The sequence below is a fragment of the Chiloscyllium plagiosum genome, unplaced genomic scaffold (assembly GCF_037043375.1).
Source record: "Chiloscyllium plagiosum isolate Xiang-an unplaced genomic scaffold, Cpla_swu_hap1 HiC_scaffold_10, whole genome shotgun sequence".
Taxonomy (NCBI): Eukaryota; Metazoa; Chordata; class Chondrichthyes; order Orectolobiformes; family Hemiscylliidae; genus Chiloscyllium; species Chiloscyllium plagiosum.
The window spans coordinates 105107717-105124505 of NW_028270148.1; the positions used below are offsets into that span (position 1 = coordinate 105107717).

Sequence of the window (16789 nt, forward strand, 5' to 3'; positions counted from 1 at the left end):
TAAAGACTTCAACATTAAATGGTGACATGGGATATTTTACATTGATATTGTTATATTGTTATATTGTTACATTGATATTGTTTTTCACTGCCAACAGGCCCTCAATTGATGAAAAAACAATTGTTTCTGGGCTGCCTCCAATTAACTGGTGGCTTCTGTGTCTTATGATCCTGCTCACAGCCATCTGATGAAGGAACAGCACCCCAAAAGCTAGTACTTCCAAATAAACCTATTGAACTATAACTAGTGTTGTGTGACTTTTAACCTTGTCAACCCCAGTCCAACATCAGCTCCTCCACATCATGGCTTCTGTAGTGGGCAGTGTGGCGGAGTTGTTCTGCTATTGTTAAAACAGCCTGATGAAAAGACCCTTAGTAGACTCTCTGCACATAGAGACAAAGATCATAGAGTCATAGAGATGTACAGCATTGAAACAGACCCTTCGGTCCAACCCGTCCATGCCGACCAGATATTCCAACCCAATCTAGTCCCACCTGCCAGCACTCGGCTCATAACCCTCGAAACCCTTCCTATTCATATACCCATCCAAATGCCTCTTAAATGTTGCAATTGTACCAGCCTCCACCACATCCTCTGGCAGCTCATTCCACGCACAAACCACTCTCTGTGTGAAAAAGTTGCCCCGTAGGACTCTTTTATATCTTTTCCCTCTCACCCTAAACCTATGCCCTCTAGTTCTGGACTCCCAGACCCCAGGGAAAAGACTTTGCCTATCCACCCTATCCATGCCCCTCATAATTTTGTAAACCTCTATAAGGTCACCCCTCAGCCTCCGACGTTCCAGGGAAAACAGCCCCAGCCTATTCAGCCTCTCCCTGTAGCTCAAATCCTCCAAACCTGGCAACATCCTTGTAAATCTTTTCTGAACCCTTTCAAGTTTCACAATATCTTTCCAATAGGAAGGAGACTAGAATTGCACGCAATATTCCAACAGTTGCCTAACCAATGTCCTGTACAGCCACGACATGACCTCCCAACTCATGTACTCAAAACTCTGACCAATAAAGGAATGCATACCAAACACCTTCTTCATTATCCTATCTACCTGTGACTCCACTTTCAAGGAGCTATGAACCTGCACTCCAAGGTCTCTTTGTTCAGCAATACTCCCTAGGACCTTTCCCAAAACGCAGCACCTCACATTTATCTGAATTAAACTCCATCTGCCACTTCTCAGCCCATTGGCCCATCTGGTCAAGATCCTGTTGTAATCTGAGGCAACCCTCTTTGCTGTCCACTACACCTCCAATTTTGGTGTCATCTGCAAACTTACTAACTATACCTCTTATGCTCGCATCCAAATCATTTATGTAAATGACAAAAATCACAAGTTTCACTGCTGTATTTAATGTTTCATGGAAGCGTTCCAGTTTTATTTCATGCATTTTTGAAAAAGCAGCCATGTGAAGTCAGTTCATCAGAGATGAAACCCGTTTGATAATCTGTGTTTAGAGTTGCAATTCGTGTTCTGGAACTCACAGTTCATTGTGAACTGCCTAAGCAGTGTACTAGCCCAACGCATTCTCTGCAACATTTTTTTGAAGATGGAAAATAATTGTTTCAAAGTTGTACTATTTGACTATAGCTGCAACTCCATTGTGAGCTTATCTTCTAGCTCAGTGGCCCTAAAGTCTATGGGAACGTCCTGATGAGAGGGGCGATCATCACCCGCCACCCCTTCCTATTGGTAATAGATGCATGACAGCACTGCAGTGCGGATGAGGCATTTGCAAGTTCCACTCTGTTAACAAAAAATGATGTGTGCTAAAGAGAAAGCCGAGCAGCTGTGTTATTTTAACACCAGGAAGTGTCCCTTGCCCCCTCCAGTCTGTCTGTATCACAAGTCGAACGTCACTTCCTAAGTGAAGAAAGTCAAGTTTGGTTGGGGCTGCATGAAGTCAATGAGGTGTAAATGTGTTTAATGTCAGTGTCATTCTATCTCAGTACAGTAACTCAGCAAGCAGTCAGCACTTAACAAAGGTACAATCCACATCCTGCACTGAGGGTGATCTAAGAGGGCTTAGACTATAACAACAGGTAATGCATACTTAAACGTTCTGGGCAGGCAGGACCACCCTATTTGGGCCAGTTTATATTGTATGTTGTCAATGATGGGCACATTAGTTTAATTCAACCCCCCGCATTGTTAACCACAAAACCTTGCAAATGGATAATCTCCACATCGACACAGGTCAGAACTCCATCAGGAAGGAAATAGCTTCTTAAGGAAATTACTCATGACAGCACCATTTTAAATCCCTTTAAACCAATCTGAGCCAGATTATTCAGGAAAAGGTTTAATTGGTGTAAAGTAATGCCAAGGAGGGGGTTAGATTAGCATCTGTTAGATCTTTCTGGTTGGACTAATTTGTTCACACAGGTCTAACCAGGACCTTTGGGCAATTTTGTGATTTCACACTGTCCCCAGTGGGTGATCTGAAGACAGCTGACATATCTCAACTTTAATTCAAAAACCAAATGTCGTTTGAGAAAGTAATTTAGCCTGGGAGTCACTGTTGCTTGTAACAACGTTCAGACATTTATTGCCAGTGAGCCTGTGACTTTGGCAAGGAAAATAAATAAATGGATTAAGTTAATCAGTACAGTAGCTGATGGAGAAATTGCATAAGACAAGATTCAGTGTTTGGCTGCTTGTGTCTCCAATAATAATTTGCAAATCGATACGGTCTGTTCCTTTTCTTTGTTTAGTGCTGCAATATGTCACTTTCTATTTAGAGGAAGTTAATTCACCTGGACCTAAGATTTTTGTAAGATTGCTGCGGTCAATGAGTTGTGGGCAGAATTCCAGCCCTGTCACCAAAGTACCCCGTCCCTGTCCTTCCACTCTATTCCCTTTTGTGTATTATTTCAGATTACGTGTGATGTGACTGACATGACAGGCATTTGTAGCTGGTGGCTTGCTCGGTCATTTCAGAAGAACGTTAAGACATCACATGTAGACTAGACGCAGTAAGGTTCATCAGTGAACCAGCTGAGTTTTTACAACAAATTTCATGGTCATTGAGCGACTGGCCTTTCACATCCAGACTTATGGATACACTGAATTCAAATTCCGCTAGCCACCATAGTGGGTTTCGAATCCGTGCCCCCCCAGGGACATGGAGCTCTGCACTGATTCCTCAGTGACATCACCAAGGTGGCACCACTTCCTCCAACATGCATGAAGAGCTCAGGGACCTTTGTCAATGGAGACCTCTTTTGTCTGCCATTCCCCTTTCTCCTCGCCCAAGTCAAATTCTATGGCTGCCTACAACCTCCATCCTGGACCTAAACTTGAGAGTCTTCCTCTAACCTCATTCCTAACTCATCTCATCGCTTTCACAAGGTCATCTTGCTAATCCCATCTGTTCCACTGACCTCATTCCCATTGGAATTAAATGATTTGGATGCGAGCATAAGGGATACAGTTAGTAGATGACACCAAAATTGGAGGTGTAGTGGACAGCGAAGAGGGTTACTTCAGATTACAACAGGATCTGGACCAGATGGGCCAATGGGCTGAGACGTGGCAGATGGAGTTTAATCAGATAAATGCAAGATGCTGCATTTTTGGGAAAGCAAATCTTAGCAGGACTTATACACTTAATGGTAAGGTCCTAGGGAGTGTTGCTGAACAAAGAGACCTTGGAGTGCAGGTTCATAGCTCCTTGAAAGTGGAGTCGCAGGTAGATAGGATAGTGAAGAAGGCGTTTGGTATGCTTTCTTTTATTGGTCAGAGTATTGAGTACAGGAGTTGGGAGATCATGTTGCACCTGTACAGGACATTGGTTAGGCCATTATTGGAATATTGCGTACAATTCTGGTCTCCTTCCTATCGGAAAGATGTTGTGAAACTTGAAAGGGTTCAGAAAAGATTTACAAGGATGTTGCCAGGGTTGGAGGATTTGAGCTATAGGGAGAGGCTGAACAGGCTGGGGCTGTTTTCCCTGGAGCGCTGGAAGTTGAGGGGTGACCTTATAGAGGTTTACAAAATTATGAGGGGCATGGATAGGGTGGATAGGCAAAGTCTTTTCCCTGGGGTCTGGGAGTCCAGATCTAGAGGGCATAGGTTTAGGGTGAGAGAGGAAAGATATAAAAGAGATCCATGAGGCAACCTTTTCACACAGAGGGTGGTATGTGTATGGAATGAGCTGCCAGAGGAAATGGTGGAGGCTGTTACAACTGCAGCATTTAAGAGGCATTTGGATGGGTATATGAATAGGAAGGGTTTCGTGGGTTATGAGCCGAGTGCTGGCAGGTGGGACTAGATTGGGTTGGAATATCTGGTCAGCATGGACGGGTTGGACCAAAGGGTCTGTTTCCGTGCTGTACATCTCTATGACTCTATGACTCTATGATCTATCTAATTTCCCAATCATCCTTGTCAGCTGACTCTATTCAACCTCCTCGACTACTGTCCTGCCACATACCCGAGAGCTTGCCCATGACCCAGTGCTCAGCAAAAACAGGCCCATCTCCATTCTTTCTTTCGTCCTCAAAGTACTTGAAGGTGTTGTTGCCTTCCGATTCTGTCTGTCTTTTTATTCCATTCTAAGCTTGAATCCTTTTGAGCAAAATAGACAAAATGGAAAAAAAAATTGTGGCTGTAAGAGCTGTTGTTTTTTTGAAGCATTGGAGCTGATTTCCTCAAACTCCACAAGCAGTAATTTCTGTTTGTAAGCTTGGGGTAAAAAATGTTTTGGAACTTGGGGTAAAAAATTTCAAAACAACAGCACTTTAGAAAAGGAGGAAGGGAAACAAAAGGAGTGAGCAATGGGAAGTAAATCAGTGGAGAAAGAAATCTACACTGCTGTGTGACCCAGCAGTGAACCCTCACATCTACTGCCTCTGCTGTTTGATTTCAGAGTTCGTGAGATGCTGAATAGGCTGGGGTTATTTTGCCTGGAGCATTGGAAGCTGAGGGGTGACTTTATAGAGGCTTATAAAATCACAAAGGGCATGGATAGGGTAAATGGACAGGGTCTTTTGCCCAGGGAAGGGGTGTCCAATACTAGAGGGCATAGGAATAGGGTGGGGGGGAAAGATTTAACAAGGACATAAGGGACAACTTTTTCACAAAGAGGGTGGTGTGTGTATGGAATGAATTGCTGGAGGATGGGATGGAGGCTGGTACAATTGCAACATTTAAAAGGCATCTGGATGGGTATATGAATAGGAAGGGTTTTGAGTAAATGTGGCAAATACTGGCAAATGGGACTAGGTTTACACAGGATATCTGGCTGGCATGGCTGATTTGGATCAGAGGGTCTACTTCTGTGTATATCTGTATAACTCTATGATTCCCAATACATGGCAATACCATTGCCTTCATGTCCACTTGAAGATACAGATCACTTTGACTTGATACTATAATCCCTGTTCCTTCACCATTGCTGTATCAATATCCTGGAACCACCTTTCTAATAGCACTGTAGGTATACCCACGTCACACTGCAGCAGCTCACCATCACCTTCAGTAGAATCTCTCCAGTGTGGAAACAGGCCAGTTGGCCCAACAAATCCATACCAATCCTCCGAACAGCATCCCGTCCAGATCCATCCCCCTACTCCATAACTCTGCATTTCCTATGGCTAACCGACACATCCCTGAACGCTATGGGCAACTTCCCATGGCCAATCCACCAAATCTGCACATCTTTGTACTGTGGGAGGAAACCAGAGTGTCTGGAGGAAACCCACACAGACACAGGGAGAACATACAAATTCCACAGAGTCGTCTGAGGCTAGTATCGAACCCATGTCCCTGGCACCGTGAGGTAACAGTGCTAACCACTGAGCCATCATGCTGCCTTCTCAAGTGCAATTAAAGGTTGAAAATATATATATTGGTTAGACAGCGCACCAATCTCCCAAGATCAAGATTAAGGAAAGGTTCCTATTCAGCATGGAAATGATCCTAACTAACATCACAAATTACAGCCTCTGAATGTGACCAAAGTACATGTTCTTTTCTTCTCATCTTCTGTGCAATCCTTGACTCAGTCAGATACAAAACTTTCACCACCTTTACGCAGTATCACCATCTCCCCCGCGATGGCTTCCTGTCTAGGCCTAATGGACTGATGGATGAAGGCCTGTAACAATGTCATCCCGCCGTCCTTAGCCAGATCAGGCGCTGTGTTTTTCAATTGATGAGCAGGTGATTAAGCCTTTCAAATGTTGAGTTATGTTGTAAAACAACAATTGGTGAAAACATAATGCGAGTTACTCAAAAAGAGCACAGGAATGTAAGATTGCCTGGCTTTCTTGTTGTCACAATTTTGGGACAAAGCCACAATCATTGAGCAATATAGAGCCATACAGCACAGAAACAGACCCTTTGGTCCAACTCCCACCAAGCAGACATCCCAATCTGATCTCGTCCCGTTTTCCAGCACTTGGCCTTATCTCTCTAAATCCTTCCTATTCATTTGCCCATCCAGATGCCTTTTAAATATTGCAATTGTAGCAGCCTCCACCACTTCCTCTTTCAGCTCATTCCATAAACGCAACACCCTGTGCATGAAAAAGCTGCCCCTTAGGTCCCTTTTTAAATCTTTCTTCTCTCATCTTAAACCTACGCCCTCTAGTTTTGGACTCCCCCACCCTGGGGAAAAAGAAAGCGACCAGACATCACACTCTCACCACTGTCAGTGCTCATTCTCCTCAGGCAAGCCCCTGGGATTGAGGGTCGTTTTGCTTCTACTCTGGTTCTGCCATGACTGGTAACATGAAGGTGTGATCTGCAGTCTAGGCCTCACGTTGGGCCGGTGCTGCTTGAGAGGTTCAGGTTGATGAATTGTTTGAAAGTTTGTGTGCTTTCTCTGGAGCTTTGACGTCGCCTTGGGGCGTTCTTGAGGCAGTCTCTCGATGTGTTTGGTGCATTTTCTTTTTCTCGGTTTTAGCCCCATACAGACCTCTTCAGGGATGCTTTGAGGACATCCCAAGACCATTTCCTCTACCCTCTTTGGAGTCTCCTGCTGTGAACAAGTTCCAGGTAGAACAGTTGCTTCGGAGAGTCTGGTGTCACTTGACGTGTCCCACCTGGTCTGGCCAGTTTTGTGTAGTTAGTCCCTCAGTGCCAGGCCTGTTGGCTTGAGAGAGGATTCTGCTGTGCTTTCTTGCCACTGGATTTGCAATGGAAGCATTTGTCGAGCTTTGAGATATGTGCTGTAGGTTCTCCAAGTCTTCAAAGCTCACTGGGGCATGGGAATCAGGGCTGTAATGTCAACCATCACGGCAGCCTTGGTTTTGAGCCTTAACTTTAGTGCTGCTGGTTAGTGATATATGGTTTAAGAGCAAATCTCTTTCAGTGTTTCATTGCTGCTATTTGACATTTAGAGACAGGGCTGTGAGGTCAATGAGCTATGGTTTACTCTGGGCAACGGCAAGCACCAAGGCTGATTTAAGCAAATGGAAAACACAATTGGAAATAAACTGGCAAAAGAATTGGCTGTCTACCTGCTGCTACTGGTACGGCCCAAGCAGCAGAGTTTTTAAAAAAAAAATCATTCATGGGATGCCGACATTGCTGACTGGGTCAGCATTATTGACCAACACCCAATTGCCCAGGCGAAGGTGGTGGTAAGTTGCCTCTTTGAACCACTGCAGCACTCCCTCAGGCCCTCTAAACACCAAATCCCCAAATACCCCACCATTACCACCACCACACCCCACTCCACCAACTTCATGTTTGCAAGCTTCTGCATTTCCCAGGATTAAGGCACTAATGATGACCATGAAACCATTGCCGATTGTTGGGAGATAACCATCTGGTTCACTAATGTACTTTAGGGAAGGAACCTGCCATCCTTACCAGGTCTGGCCGGCATGTGACTCCAGACCCACAGCGATGTGGTTGACTCTTAACTATCTTCTGGGTCATTAGGGATGGATCATACATGCTGGCGTTTGCTAGTGGCGCCCACGTTCCATGAACAAATTTAAAAAAAGAAAGCAATCACTCTTCAAATGTTCTCCTTTGGCTGGAATTTCCCGAGGTGGTGATAGGTGCTATACAAATGGAGGCTTTCCTGGATTTCTGTTGGCACAATTGATATCTCACAAAGACCGTGTCGGTTTCCAAGTATCACTTTCAATTCCATCAGTTTCCCTCCCTATATGTTTCTTCTCCTGTCCCCTGAAGAGGGTAAATCATCGTGACAGGGGTCAAAAAGCTTCCAGCATCTCACTCAGGTGTTCATGTCCCTGTGGATAAATCAAGGCAGCGTTTGCTATGTGGAATGCACCACTCTAGTCCTCTCTTACCCTACCATCCAGAAGGTGAAAGGCTTTAGTTTGTTCCTCTCTCCACATGTCAACTAAAAGCTGACAGGGAGAAAGCAAAATCATTCAGCTGAGCAAATGAGTGTGAGTGATGTTTGGTTGCAGAGGTTGGCTTGTGACCTTCTCTTTGGGAAATGTCACCTGAAGCAGATGAAGCCCATGCTTAACAGTAGCGGCAATGTGCATTCATTGCGAGGCACACATTGTCAGGTTCATTTCCTGTGATAGTTTAAATAAAAATGGAATTGTTATTTATCAGTAAAAGAGTTTCATTGTGTAAAACAATCTAGAACAGGGGTCATTTATGGTTTCAGGCCAAATAACTATCTGTAGCATTTCATTGAATAAAGTCTGCTTTTTCTAACAGCACAAGCCATAGGTGAAACGCACCAGTACTGTGCAAACTTTTTTAAAAGATTGCTTTCTGTGACTGTCAAAGTGCAGCTCAGAAGCAAAATCCTTTTGAGCAGTAGGTGACAAATATTTTGCCCTCTTGTCACTGTTGACAGGATGCTAGGCTGCTGCTGAGAATTGGGGCAAGAGTTTAAGGCATTTATTGTTTCTTCCCTGCTTGGTAAACATGGGGTGACTTAAACTGTGAGGATAGTAAACGTTTAACCAAGTTCCCAGAGATTCAACTAATTGATGAACATTGGGGATTTGGATCTTCAATTCCATATTTAACCTGCTCCAATTAAACATTGTGTTAAAAGAAATATTTCCGGAAATTTGGTTTTGTGATTTAGTGTACAATTGCTTAAAGTGCTGTTGATACAAAAATGTTAACGGAGGTGTTAATCCACTTAAAATAATTGTGCTACATCTCACCATTAAGATAGCCAACAGAGGAATTTCCCGCAAATGTGTGAAGAGTTCATACATTAATCATCCCTCAGTATTGAGTCACGTCTTCATTGTTATGTCATTGAACATATTAATATGCTCAGGCCCAAGTGGAAGCAAGTCATCCTCAATTCTAAGGGGCTGCCAAAGAAAAGGATTGTAATCGTTGTTGTGAACAATCCGATGTTCGGTCCTCATTTGATTACTGAGCTTGTTCACCTCAAGCGCTTGGATGTTGCCTTACAGTGCTTGGTCTCAGCATGTCCTAAGCTAGGAAATCTACACCTATTTCTGATCTGGAACCACCTGATGAAGGAGCAGCGCTCCGAAATGTAGTGCTTCCAATTAAACCTGTTGGACTATGACCTGTTGTTGGGTGATTTTTAAGTTTGTACATCTATTTCTGCTTTTGATCACAGCCCAGAGAATTGTCCTGGAAATACTGCAGCTTGGAGATGTTAAGGGGAGTGAGCTCAGCAGTCAAATAGCTGCAGTGATTTGCACATGGTGAACAGCTGGACAGAGTGAGATGCTGGAATGTTCCTGAAATCTGTCGAAACACCCATCAGACTGAATTTCAACTTTCTAAAGAGAGAAGGAAAATTACTGGTAACAGGGAGGAAATTTCTGAATGTTAGACTGTAACAGTCTCAACTGTCATTCTCACAAGTGGAAATATACATCGGCAAATCCAGAAGTAACAGCGGACAGAAGAATCTGTTGATTATTAAAAGGTTCCTAACAATATGCAGTGTAGTAAAAAAATTGCTAATTCATCACCCTCATGCTGCATGTTAGAAACATTAAGCTTAATGCTATTTAAGTTGTTAAAAAATAGTTGAACAAAAGTTGCTGCATTGCTGATTTTAAACCTATTTGGTAAAGGATGAATAGACATCATACACTCTGTCTTTAAATAATTTCCTTATATATTTAAAGTCAGTTATCCACTTTCAGGAATGTTCAACCAGTTGGACTAAGATAAGGAGCCTTTATTTAACAACCATTGCCCCCACATCTGAAAGCTTCAAAGTGTCCTGTCCCTCAGCCAACTCGCACTATCTCGATCACATGAGCCTGGAGTGCACCTGGGTCAACTTAAAACAGGAATAAAGATTTCAAGCCACTTTAATGGTTAAGAAGTGGGCCTCAGCTGTTTGTCTAGATGAGAATGGGATGGCTTTGCTAAAAGGGCAAGCTCCGAATCGAATACTTTCAAAGGTCAATGAATATTTATAAATGTGGTCGGGTGCAAATAAGCTGTTTACAACAGTTGTAAGCAAAGGTTTTACATTTCAAACCAAATAGAACTCTCATTTTATTCTCAAAACTGGCCTCACTGAGTTTGACAAGATGAATGTTAGCACTTCTATTTAACTTATTTTTAACTTTTATAACTTGATATTTTACATTTTAACTTATCACCTTTTGCATTTGTTTTTCACCAGTTCAACATACACACACACACACATACAAACACACACACATAGGGGTTTCTTCTCTTGTCTGGAATAGTTGGAACATAGTCCCCATTGGCTATTGGTCTTGATGGCCAGTGATGCCTCTTTAAGCCCAACTTCAATATCTGTGCTACAAAAAACACAGTTATTAACCCTCCCCACGCATGTTTCAGAATTCAGTTGAATTTCATGATGTTTTCAAAACCTAGACCAACCCAGTCACCTGTGCCATCGTTGCTATGTGGGTGGCATTATAGTTGCATGTTTACGATGGTCATGCATGGGCAATGCTTTATCATGGAGATTGCCAGATTAAAGCGAAAAAGGATGCATTTTGGGTCAGGTGGCACTGGGATAATTTGTATGCAAGTAAATAAAAAAAGGCAGCAACAAGCACCGGGTTTTAAAAAAAAACTAATTGATGTTCAGAAATTATATCTTTCACATTTGGATCAGTAAGGTAAATAAACCACAAAAAATATTTGATGCACCGTCAGAGTAGACAGGGAGAAACTGTTTTCACCAGAACAAAGGAATATACCGATAGATTAAAGATGTAAGATCATTGGCAAAATATCTCAGGGGTATGGAAGGGTATTTGTTGTAATCGGGGTGCCTGAGCTGATGAAGGAAGTAGATTTCAAAGTTTCTACAAAGAAGTCAAATGTACTTGCGGTGAGAAAAATTAACTGTCTATTGGTAATGGCCAAGGGTGTGGGACTCAAATGGCTTTCAGAGGGTCTGCAAATTTACAATGGAACAGAATGCCTCCTTCTACATTGTTAGAGACAAAAAAAAATTGTAGACATGGAATCCAAAGTAAACAGGCAGGAGGCTGGATGAACATAGCAAGCCAGGCAGCACCAGGAGGTGGAGAAGTCAACATTTCGGGTGTAGGTTGTGTCATCCTATGATTTGGAACAGAACTTAACTGATACTGCCCCTCAATACTTCTGAACTGGATTTCATGGTTAGATGCCCCTTAGATTTTTAAATATAACATTTAGATATGTCTAGATATATATTCCTTCCTTAGTTGGATGCATATGTTGGCATAACTTATGTGTTACTAAAATAAGTTATTGTCTTGTATATGAAAGCCAATGTGCCCATTTAAACTGTCCAATGTGATTGAAAATCATTATTGTGCAATTCAAAATATCTATTATCCCTATCATCCAAAGTTCAAACTTTGAACAGATGATTTACTCCGATGATGCCCTTGTGCAATTTCTTGGGATAGATTACTACATTATCAACAACAGCTTGCATTTATACTGTATTGCATTTTGACCATAATAAAACATCCCAGAGACAAATGGACCAAAGCTGGATAGTAAGTTGCATAAGGAATTACAAAGTCAGAAAGCCAAAAATAGTTCTTAAGAAGGACTTAGAGAAGGAAAGTGAGGTAGTGGAGTGGATAGATGCAGGGAGAGAATTCCAGAGCATACGGCTTAATAGCCAAAATTACTGAAACCAATTCCGAAATTCAAAATTGCTCATTTGGCAAGAACTAATGGCATGCAGGCAACCCAGGGAGGTTGGTAGGGTTGAAGGAGATTAAAGGGATTAGGTGATAATATGTAATTTATTGTTGTTGCTGAATTAGCGATCACTGAATCTTTACTCAGAACCAGAAAGAGGGCAGGACTGAAAGTAACCGTACAAAGCACTCATAGTGTTGTCCGTAGTAATTTCTCACTGATTTAATTTGTCATATGACCTGTGCTAGTTGCTGCTACAATGGCAGGAAATGTTTCATAGAAGATTTAACTTTTAGGTGGATGATACCCCACTGTGGAATATGCCTCACCAGTGCTTTCAATGCCAACATGGTTTAAATGAAGCTGACATCATACTGGGACAGATCCTCACAGACCAGTTCCACGTTCACATTGTGAGTGTTTGCACACATCTGAATTAATAGGTAAAATTTAAATTTGAATTCAAATAGTTTATAGTCACACGTATTTAATGTAAAATGCAGTGAAAAATGTAAAGTGTCAACATGCATCGGAAGCATTTTCAGTAGCTTAAAAAGTAAAAAAGATCATGAAAAATTAAAAAAACAAGATAACTTAAAGAGAGACTAACTTTCCACCATCGCCAATTGGCACCTCATCCACATCATCGCCAGAGAGCCGGTCTGGGGTTCACCATGCCAAGCCGTTGCCACAGTGCCACATCCTGGTTCACCAGCGGGCCAACTCTGTAGTCACTTTGCTGGTAGACCTCAGGCTCACAATGCTGTCTTTGCTCCAGCTGCCTCTGAAGCCACCACCACTCTGGACCCACCAAAGCCCACTTCCTATGGACTGAGCTCACCTCAGAAGGTAACTAGAAGCAAAAGCTAAACAAGGGAAAAAATAGATTGAGAAAAGAAGAAGAAAAGCAGACAGAGTGGACAAGCCCCAGGCTCAGGAACCCAGACACTGCCTACTCCGCCATTGCCATCTTAGAAGAGATCCATGTGTAATGGTGTTGAAATCTATCTATGGATTGATAGGCATGTATGTCTGTGTGCCTGTATGTCCTAATGTATATTTGTAGATCTATGTACATTTGTGCAGGAATTTATATACTCTCTTGATATGGTTAAAAGGAAACTTGACCCCAAGAGGGAGAAAGCAAGAGGAGGATCTCTTGATAGAATGAAGTGAAGTCGGATGGATGGAGTTTTATGTCACGTGTAGCCTGATTGAATTCAATGGCCTGTTTCTGTCCTGTAATTTCTATGCAATGATGGCGTGCACTATCAAGATTTGAATCTGTTCATGGTCAAGACGTCTTGGAATTTGACCTCAACAAACATCAAAGGGCTTTGTCGACCAATGAGCAGACAGCACCTGGCTTAAAATTTCTAAGTGCAAAATTCCCGCTTTTCTGGGCCGTTCCCAAGAGGCGTTACCCTCCTCTCAAGTCAATTTCCCACTTTTCTTTCTCATCAGTGCCATCTTCGTGCTGCCTCTGCAATCTGTAGTTGCTGACCCCTGGCTGCATCGTTCAGTCAACTTCTGCATTGATGTGAAAAAAAAACACATTGACTTAAAGCGTGGTTTCTTTTTCATCTGCTCTTTCCCTTGTGAAGAAACATTTGCTCCCCGCATTGGCACTGATGTATAACCAGAGTGCGAGTGTGATCACTTGAGCAAATAGTTCGGCACCCTCTGAAATTCTGAGTCAAATTTCCACACACGGGAAGTCCCAGAGGTCCTGCGAAAGTAGTGGTTTCCGAATGAGTTGGAGTTCTAACCAGTTCAGTCCATTAATAAACTGTCATCCCTGCAGACAGAAACAAGCAGATTAACTGGTGAGAATGATAATCAAAAACAAAACGTTTGAACTCATGCGTAGACAGCGAGTACCCCCTCTCCCTTTAAATATAATGATCACAACAGTTACGATTCGGAGCACATTATTGCAGACCCTGGTATGTGTACTGAAAACATTAAATGCTGGAGATCACAGCTGACCAGGCAGCAATTGGTTAAAATTAGTATGAATTGCAGTTAGGTTGCAATAAAATGTTATCATTTGGAACCAGTGCTGTTTTCAGCACACACAAGTACTAGATTACCATGAAACTTATGAGTGAGAAAATTCGTATTAACCTTTTGTTCCAGGCTGATGATATTTTGTCCGACAACTGGGAGAGTTAAGAAAAATGTCTTAGCAGAAGAGCCAATTAATTATGAATTGCCTGCCTGCTCTTGGTTAATAAGTGCGATTCACGGGAAGGTAAAGGAATTGCGTTCCTCTGTGGCCATGTATTTAGCAGCTTTTTGGATCATTCAACTGCAGACTGAGAAAGAGCAAACATATGCCAGCAGGATGTTGGGAGGCTATTGTCTGAGAAATTGCAGAGTTAACAGCTCCCCTTTTACATGGGATTCCTGGGTTATGGTGTAGCTAGGACAATTAAAGCAATCTTCCGGTGCGAGTGAAAATATGTTCGAATAAAGTGAGAAGGGTACTGCTTTGGAATGCATGGTACTCTTACCAAACAATTCACCTTACATTATTTCAGACACCAATGAACAAGTGGATATCAAAACTAATTCGCTCATTCAGAAATTGATTCACCTCAGAACATGTGCGATATTTCATGAATATGTTCAGGAGAAAATTGTCCAGCTGTGCCCACATATTCATGTTTTCATTCAACTTTATTGGATAAGGTGCCAGCATGATTGCTTTACAGATTGACAACTGTTGCAAATGATCATTTGTTTTCAAAAACATTTGACAATGTTGAGGTTAAACAAATGGGTTCTAGTGGAAGAATGAAGGGCTTATAGACTCTGTCAGATTGGTTTCCATGGTCTTTACATTGTAATTGCATTTCAGTGACATTGGACAATAACTAACATTTAATGAGACTGATGAAACAACAACTGCAACATCCTGATGACTTCAGTCAGCACATTTATATTTTTTGGAGATGCCGGTGTTGGACTGGGGTGTACAAAGTTAAAAATCACACAACACCAGGTTATAGTCCAACAGGTTTAATTGGAAGCACACTAGCTTTCGGAGCGTCGCTCCTTCATCAGGTGGTCATGGAGAGCTCAATCCTAACCCACAGAATTTATAGCAAAAATTTACAGTGTGATATAACTGAAATTATACATTGAAAAATTGAAAAAAGTGAAACTATCATGGTATTCAAACAGATGAAAGACTCAACAGACAATCAATTTTTCAATGTATAATTTCAGTTATATCACACTGTAAATTTTTGCTATAAATTGTGTGTGTTAGAATTGAGCCCTCCACTATCACCTGATGAAGGAGCGATGCTCCGAAAGCTAGTGTGCTTCCAATTAAACCTGTTGGACTATAACCTGGTGTTGTGTGATTTTTCACATTTATATTGGTTTTCACATGTACACTGATTAAAATAGATGCTACCTCATCTCCATCTCTCTTGCCTCCAGCACTGTTGCTAAATTATCCACCTCCTTATCTCCCATGTTGTAGTGGATGAGTGAAACCACCTTCAATTAAACATTGGGAAGTCTGAAACCATTGACTTCTCTCCCCACGCCGCATCTTGTTCCCTTGCAACTGTTTCCATTTCTCTCCCTGTCAACTGTCTGCCACAAGTGGTCTGATCACAATCTTGCTGTCATACATGACCCTGACATGAACTTCCAAGCAAATATCCACTCCATGATTAAGGCCCCTTTGTTTTATCTCCAAAACAATGCCAAATTATGCTGCTGATACCCTCATCCATGCCATTATCACCTATAGCCATGACTATATAAGGGTAAGCCTGACAAGTTTCCCACATAAGACCATGAGATATAGGAACAGAAATTAGGCCATTCAGCCCATCGAGTCTGCTCCACCATTCAGTCATGGCTGATAGGTTCTTCAACCTCATTTTCCCGTTTTCTCCCCATAACTTTTGATCACCTTGGCAATCAAGAACTTATCCATCTCTGTTTTAAATATACTTAATGACCTGGCCAGCCTTCTGCACAGCCTTCTGTGGCAATGTATTCCACAGATTCCCCACTCTTTGGCTAACAAAGTTTCTCATTATCTCCATTCTAAAAGGTCTTCCCTTTACTCTAAGGCTATACCCTAGGATCCTCATCTCTCCTACCAATGGAAACAACTTCCCAACATCCACTCTGTCCAGGCCATTCAGTATTCTGTGTATTTGAGGCCATCCAAAACTCTGCCGGCTATGTTCTTGACTTGCACCAACTCAGTTCCCTTGGTGGTCTCTTATGGAGCAATAACTGGGGTACACTTGCTCTTTCTCACTCTAAAGGTGAACAGGAGGCAGAAAATGTAAGATTTTCTTTCTTGATTTTCCAATATCTCCATGGCCTCTCCACTTCAGATCTCTTCAATTTCCTCCAGTCCCTCAAATCTGAGAGATCTGTGCTCTTATATTGGAGATAGTGAAGACTGCAGGTGCTGGAAGACAGAGTCAATGAAAAGTGGATGAGCAAAGGTCAGGTAGCATCAGAGGAGCAGAAAAGTTAACGGGGAGAGTATGTGCTCTTATACTTCTGACCTCTTGATCTCTGATTTTACTTCCTCCATCACCAGGGGCTGTGCTTTCTGCCATCCTAGGTCCCTTTGCCTCCCTATTTCCCTTTCAACCTTTAAGGTGATGGGTCCTTTAAAATCCACCCCTTTGACCAATCTTTTAGCCG

At 42.3% G+C, this 16789-nt stretch overlaps 1 protein-coding gene across 10 annotated transcripts in view; it reads left to right on the forward strand.

The window, feature by feature from the left end:
• LOC148149046 (uncharacterized) overlaps positions 1 to 16789 on the forward strand; it is a 186457-nt gene that overhangs the window by 11375 nt on the left and 158293 nt on the right. For 3 of the 10 annotated variants that reach the window (XR_015758532.1, XM_087991626.1, XM_087991627.1), the window contains one exon: positions 12394 to 12510. The exons of the other annotated variants lie outside the window; for them this stretch is intronic. Coding sequence is in view for 2 of the 3 variants with exons in the window: in XM_087991626.1 (XP_087847752.1) it covers positions 12418 to 12510 (93 nt within the window). In the remaining variant the exon portion in view is untranslated. The remainder of the gene's footprint in view (positions 1 to 12393; positions 12511 to 16789) is intronic. 10 annotated transcript variants of the gene reach the window in all.